We start from the raw sequence: 5,044 nt of genomic DNA, 5'->3' as shown, positions 1-5,044 counted from the left end.
TTGCAAACTTCTCAATTCTAGTGTGAATGTAGTAAATGACTCTGATTATCTAGTTATTTACTGGCACTTGTTGTGCATTTTGTCTCTAACAATATGAATAATTATTATATTTTTCTTAGCAATTCAAATATTGAATGTGCTGTATCTTTGTTCCAATTCCAATGGCCGCCTCTAGCTCTATTTAAGTGAAGACTGGCTTAGGGACACCTCTTTTTTCAAGGCCCTCATTTCATCTTACATATTAGATTATATATATTAGAAATTGTGCTAATGCTTTCGTATTTGGGTTTACAAGCTATAACAACTAGATTGAGCATGGAAACCAACAAAAACTCCTGTTGTTGAGTTTGCTTTGTAGTCTCAAAATTCAAAATTCATTTCTTTGTTTTGAATTTCAATAAAATAAATAACAGCCCCTCTTTGATACTAGGATAGCTTGAACACTTGATTTTATCTATTTTGTTAGAAGCTCTTTTATACTTTTATAGTTGAGCACTTAATTCAAAAGGGCCTCAAAGTTTTATCGTATTTTAGCTCTCAAAAAACGTTGAGCCGGCCTTGCCGAAATCCCTCAACCACCCACGGTAAACATCAACGGCGGCGGTGTTCCCCGCACGGTAAAGGGATTCGCCGCACCCTTTACCGCTTCCACCCCGTGTACCCTTATATCGGGTATTTTCATATACTTTGGAAGTTTTTTGTCGTAAATAGATGTCTTCTTTTGCTTCTATGACATGTTTTTGTAAACTTCAAGAAAATAACAAGAAACATATGGATTTACTCATTTTATCAATGATATCAAAAACTACAATCCGTACATAGAGGGACAAAACAAACATCATTAACTAGATGAAACACATGTATTTATATGCATTACATGTAAAACTTCGTCTTTCACTCAAGATTTTAATAACCCTTTAAAAGTATAAGCATGGATGTCCATGATCAACAAAGTTCGAGAGTTAAACCCAATGTCGCTGTTGCAACCATCGGCTTGATATCAGCTGCTCTTGGCTTTGTTGCCGAAGCGACAAAGCTCCAGGTCAAACACATCAAACAATCACACACAAAATACATGTGCGCGCACACACACATACACATATGCATATATGTAATGATTATACATGCTTGAATACACATGCAGCTTGATGAGGTTGAGGACATATACGGGATAGGATGCGCATATCCCAGCCATTCAGGCACCGGCTCTTGTAGTCGTTGCAATTGTCGCACTTTTGAGCTTTCGTGTTTATTGCCCCGGAGCAAGGCCGGCTCAACGTTTCTCGAGGCCTAAAGCGATCATGAAAATTTGAGGCCTTTATATATGTTACTTTAGAGAGTATTTTTTTAATAAACCCTCTTATTTAAATAGCGTATCAACACAAAATATGTCAATCCTTAATATTTCTTGTCCCGTTATTAAGATAAAAAAAATAATGTAAGTGAACTTTAAATTAAATTTGGTACATACATATGAAACAATAAAATATATATATAAATGACAAAAGTAGTTGACTCATTCTTTTAATAGTTTTATTATTAGTAGTAGACGCATTATCACTTTTAGGTTTAGGGATAAGAAAGTAAATTCATAGTATTCATCTCTCTCCCGTCATCTTCTTTCATTTCTTTTTCTGGTTATTTGTGTCGACCAAAAAAAAAACAGAGGAACTCACAAAGTTATCATGTGTCCTCTCTTGTTTTAGAATTTTCTTCCCTATTTTTCTAGAAACATATATTATTTGATTGAAAATGTATTTACTTATACAAACAGATAATAGTCAGTATGTAAATCTGGAGGCCCTTAAAATTATGGGGCCTAAAGCCCTAGCTTTAATTGGATTATGCTCAAGCCGGCACTGCCCCGGAGTTCGAAGCCCGTCTTCCGCGGTTCAACTCTCTCGTTATTTGTCATGGTAACTTTCTCTTTATCTTTAAGGATGATTCCATTTTGAAAATAATTACTGACTATCCAAATAAATTTTGTTCATTAATTTATCCGCATAAAAGATAAAGTCCATATGATTTTTCTAAACTTTGGTCTATTCTAAAAGTTAGAACCAAAAAGGGACTTGTGAGTAAATTAATGTTTTTATAACTAGTCCGGCCCTCAAATAACGTTACTGGTTCAGTGATTGATTAACCGGATTTAAAAACAGGATGATATTATTGACAAAAATTTAAAAATATAAATATAAAACTAATTTATAATAGAAGATGAAACTAATGTGTATATATGTGTGGATTTGTATTATTAACAAATAAAATAAAATGGAATACGGAGTCTAAAGTAGTAAATAATAAATTAGTAAATAAGATTTTGAAAGAAAAAAAAAGGAAAAACTTAATTCAGATTTGACCACCTGTCCGGTTACTGGTCCAGCTGATCCGACCACTGTGTTTCTGAACACTGGCAGGGCCGGCTCAAGCCCAAGTATTTTGAGCCTTGGGCTTTACTGCTTTAGGCATCCAAAATAGGGTATCCAACTTTAAAAAAATATATATGTGTGATATTTGGGTTGGGCTATACTTATCTTTGTACATACAAAAAAAAAAATATATATAAAAATATAAAAAAAAATAAATTAACTTCGCCAACAATAAACCTTTTAGTTTATTTTGTCAGTTCCAAGCCCGGGTAAGTAGGGGTTTTCTTAAATAGTGTTTTTTTTTTTTAAAAGGCATCTCGTTTTATATTCGCTTTAGGCCACCAGAATGGTTGAGCCAACCCTGAACACTGGTGTGTAAATTGTAAATCAGTTGATGATATTCGACCTGATTATGAGTTCATTTAGGGTGGCATGGTTTGTGGCGATGAGCTTTTATGTAGTTGGTTTATTGATGATCAAAAATCAAGGTGACAAGTATGAATATCGAGACAATTTTCAAAGTTATTACAACTGCAACGTTCTAAAGCCTGGTATTTTCAGGGCGGGTGCTTCCTTTGCTCTTACTAGCATCGTACTAGAGGTTGTTTATTTAGTTGTAGCACAACATCAAACCGAAAAGACCGCATCTGATCCATCAACCGTAGTTGTAGCACAACATCAAACTGAAAAGACTGCATCTGATCCATCAACCGACCAACGTTCTATTATAGCAATGTGTTAATATTCCCAAAAATCTATATTTAGGGGTGTTTTTGACCGATGCTGGTGTGTAATCAATTTTATAATTATGTAATTGCAAAAAAAATGTATTATGATCCGTCTTAAATTAATTGTGCTTTTGTAAACAAGTTGCAACTATGACCCGTTGAGATTTTCATGGGCCTATTGGGTTAGAAATAATGGGCCGACACATTGAGCAAAGTTAACTAAATTGTTGAAACAGTTTTAAGTGTGTTTCAATCAGGTTATAATATGAGTGTTTTATCTTTAACTCGTCACTAGTGTGCGTTTGCTTTGCGAATTGTTTTGAAATTGGAATTTGTATAGGAATTAGAAATTGAAGAAATTTGATTTGGAAGTTAAAGGAAATTATTGGAATTGGAATCTCAACTCTATTTTTGATGTATATGGTTGTCAAATGAATTGGAATCCAACACCCCGGCACCCACCACCCCTGGTTTGGGTAGAAACAGTACAGGTGTAAACGGTACAAGTCGAAACGATTCGAGCATAGGGCATGTTTGGCTTTCCTTTTGAAAACTCCTTTTCAACTTCTTTGAAAAGTTAATAAGTCAGAATTTCTAACTTATTAACTTCTTACCTCACATCACATACAATCCCAAACACTCTAAAAGTCCTTTTTTACCTTTTCAAGAAATGAATAAGTTAATAAGTTGGTAAAATAAGGAATCCCAAACACCCACATAATTGTCGGGTATTGGTGATCTCCACTCATATATTGGTCCTGAAACTGTGTGGGACACATTCTCCAAACGAAATGGGTGCAATCAAGACTACCGACCATACCACGAAGATGATTTTTCTTCTCATGAGTTTGGTACAAAAGCGCCATGTCGTAGCTTGTTGGTCTACGTAAGAACTCGGGAGCGTATATTTTACATACCGTTTGGCAAAAATATTCTAGACACTCGCGGGAAGTCCTTTCGGCCATATGTAAATACTCGTCGTTCTCGTCTAGAGGGTTACCGGTTGCAAGTTGCTTAATCGCCGATGTAAGCTTTTGCAACGGTGTAAAACCCTTATTCATTCTCGCACTCACGCCCTCTTCAAACCACGGGTTATTCGCTTCCACTTCACTCACAATTTTTAAAAACAAACGTTTTGACATACGGAACCTATGACGAAAAATATCATCGTTGTATTTCGGGTCCTCGACAAAATAATCCGCCATAAGGGTTTCGTGGCCACTCTCATGATCACGACGAACATATCGTTTTTTTGATAGATGTGCCCGCGTCTTGTAGTTCGGCTTGCTCGATGAGATTTTGGAAAAAAAAATTATGGTACTATCAGTTGAAGCTAACTCGTCGTCATTACTATCGAGTGGAAAAAACAATGGTATTTCGTCCGCCATTTTAAGTAATAGGGGTAGAGATTGGTTTTGGAGAAATGATAAAATGGGATAGTGGGAATTTGGTATGAATTGTTTGAGATAAATTGTGATTTGGATTGGGTTTATATAGTGTAAAATTGTAAATTAATTTTTTTTTAATAAAAGCCAACGTTCATATAAACGGCTATATAGCCATCCCAAACGTTCAAAAATTCAACGGTCAACACATGGATCTAAGCGTCCCTTAACCACCCGCGGTAAACATCAACGGCGGCGGTGTTCCCCGCACGGTAAAGGGGTTCGCCGCACCCTTTACCGCTTCCACCCCGTGTACCCTTATATCAGGTATTTTCATATACTTTGGAAGTTTTTTTGTAATAAATAGATGTCTTCTTTTGCTTCTTTGACATGTTTTGTGTACTCCAAGAAAATAACAAGAAACATATGGATTTACTCATTTATCAATGATATCAAACACTACAATCCGTAGATAGAGGGACAAAACAAACATCATTAACTAGATGAAACACATGTATTTATATGCACAAATAATTACATGTAAAACGTCGTCTTTCACTCA

At 35.4% G+C, this 5,044-nt stretch overlaps 2 protein-coding genes across 4 annotated transcripts; one reads left to right on the top strand and one right to left on the bottom strand.

The window, feature by feature from the left end:
* The first annotated feature begins 1,570 nt into the window (after positions 1 to 1,570).
* LOC110896792 lies at positions 1,571 to 3,262 on the top strand. 3 transcript variants are annotated; one of them, XM_035981088.1, is made up of 3 exons: positions 1,635 to 1,916; positions 2,796 to 2,857; positions 2,931 to 3,262. In XM_035981088.1, exons 1-3 carry the CDS (start codon positions 1,845 to 1,847, stop codon positions 3,109 to 3,111), a joined length of 315 nt encoding a protein of 104 aa, XP_035836981.1. In that variant the 5' UTR covers positions 1,635 to 1,844; the 3' UTR covers positions 3,112 to 3,262. The 3 variants fall into 3 exon arrangements, with proteins under 3 accessions (XP_021999601.1, XP_035836981.1, XP_021999602.1); XM_022143909.2 differs by having other exon boundaries at positions 1,571 to 1,916; positions 2,796 to 3,262; XM_022143910.2 differs by lacking the exon at positions 2,796 to 2,857 and having other exon boundaries at positions 1,642 to 1,916.
* Positions 3,263 to 3,738: 476 nt separating this feature from the next.
* Positions 3,739 to 4,485, bottom strand: LOC110893018. The gene has a single exon (XM_022140142.1). It carries the CDS (start codon positions 4,483 to 4,485, stop codon positions 3,739 to 3,741), a length of 747 nt encoding a protein of 248 aa, XP_021995834.1.
* Between the last annotated feature and the right edge of the window lie 559 nt (positions 4,486 to 5,044).

This window comes from Helianthus annuus, chromosome 12, assembly GCF_002127325.2.
Source record: "Helianthus annuus cultivar XRQ/B chromosome 12, HanXRQr2.0-SUNRISE, whole genome shotgun sequence".
Lineage (NCBI taxonomy): Eukaryota > Viridiplantae > Streptophyta > Magnoliopsida > Asterales > Asteraceae > Helianthus > Helianthus annuus.
Note: the sequence above shows the minus strand (reverse complement) of the source record. Positions and strands in the feature narration are given on the sequence as shown.

Bases quoted from the DNA above. Each gene is read 5' to 3' on its own strand.
- LOC110896792 (XM_022143909.2), top strand. From the start codon at position 1,753: ATGTATTTACTTATACAAACAGATAATAGTCAGTATGTAAATCTGGAG. The intron at 1,917-2,795 runs GTAACTTTCTCT...GAGTTCATTTAG, and splicing joins CTCTCTCGTTATTTGTCATG to GGTGGCATGGTTTGTGGCGA.
- LOC110893018 (XM_022140142.1), bottom strand. From the start codon at position 4,485: ATGGCGGACGAAATACCATTGTTTTTTCCACTCGATAGTAATGACGAC.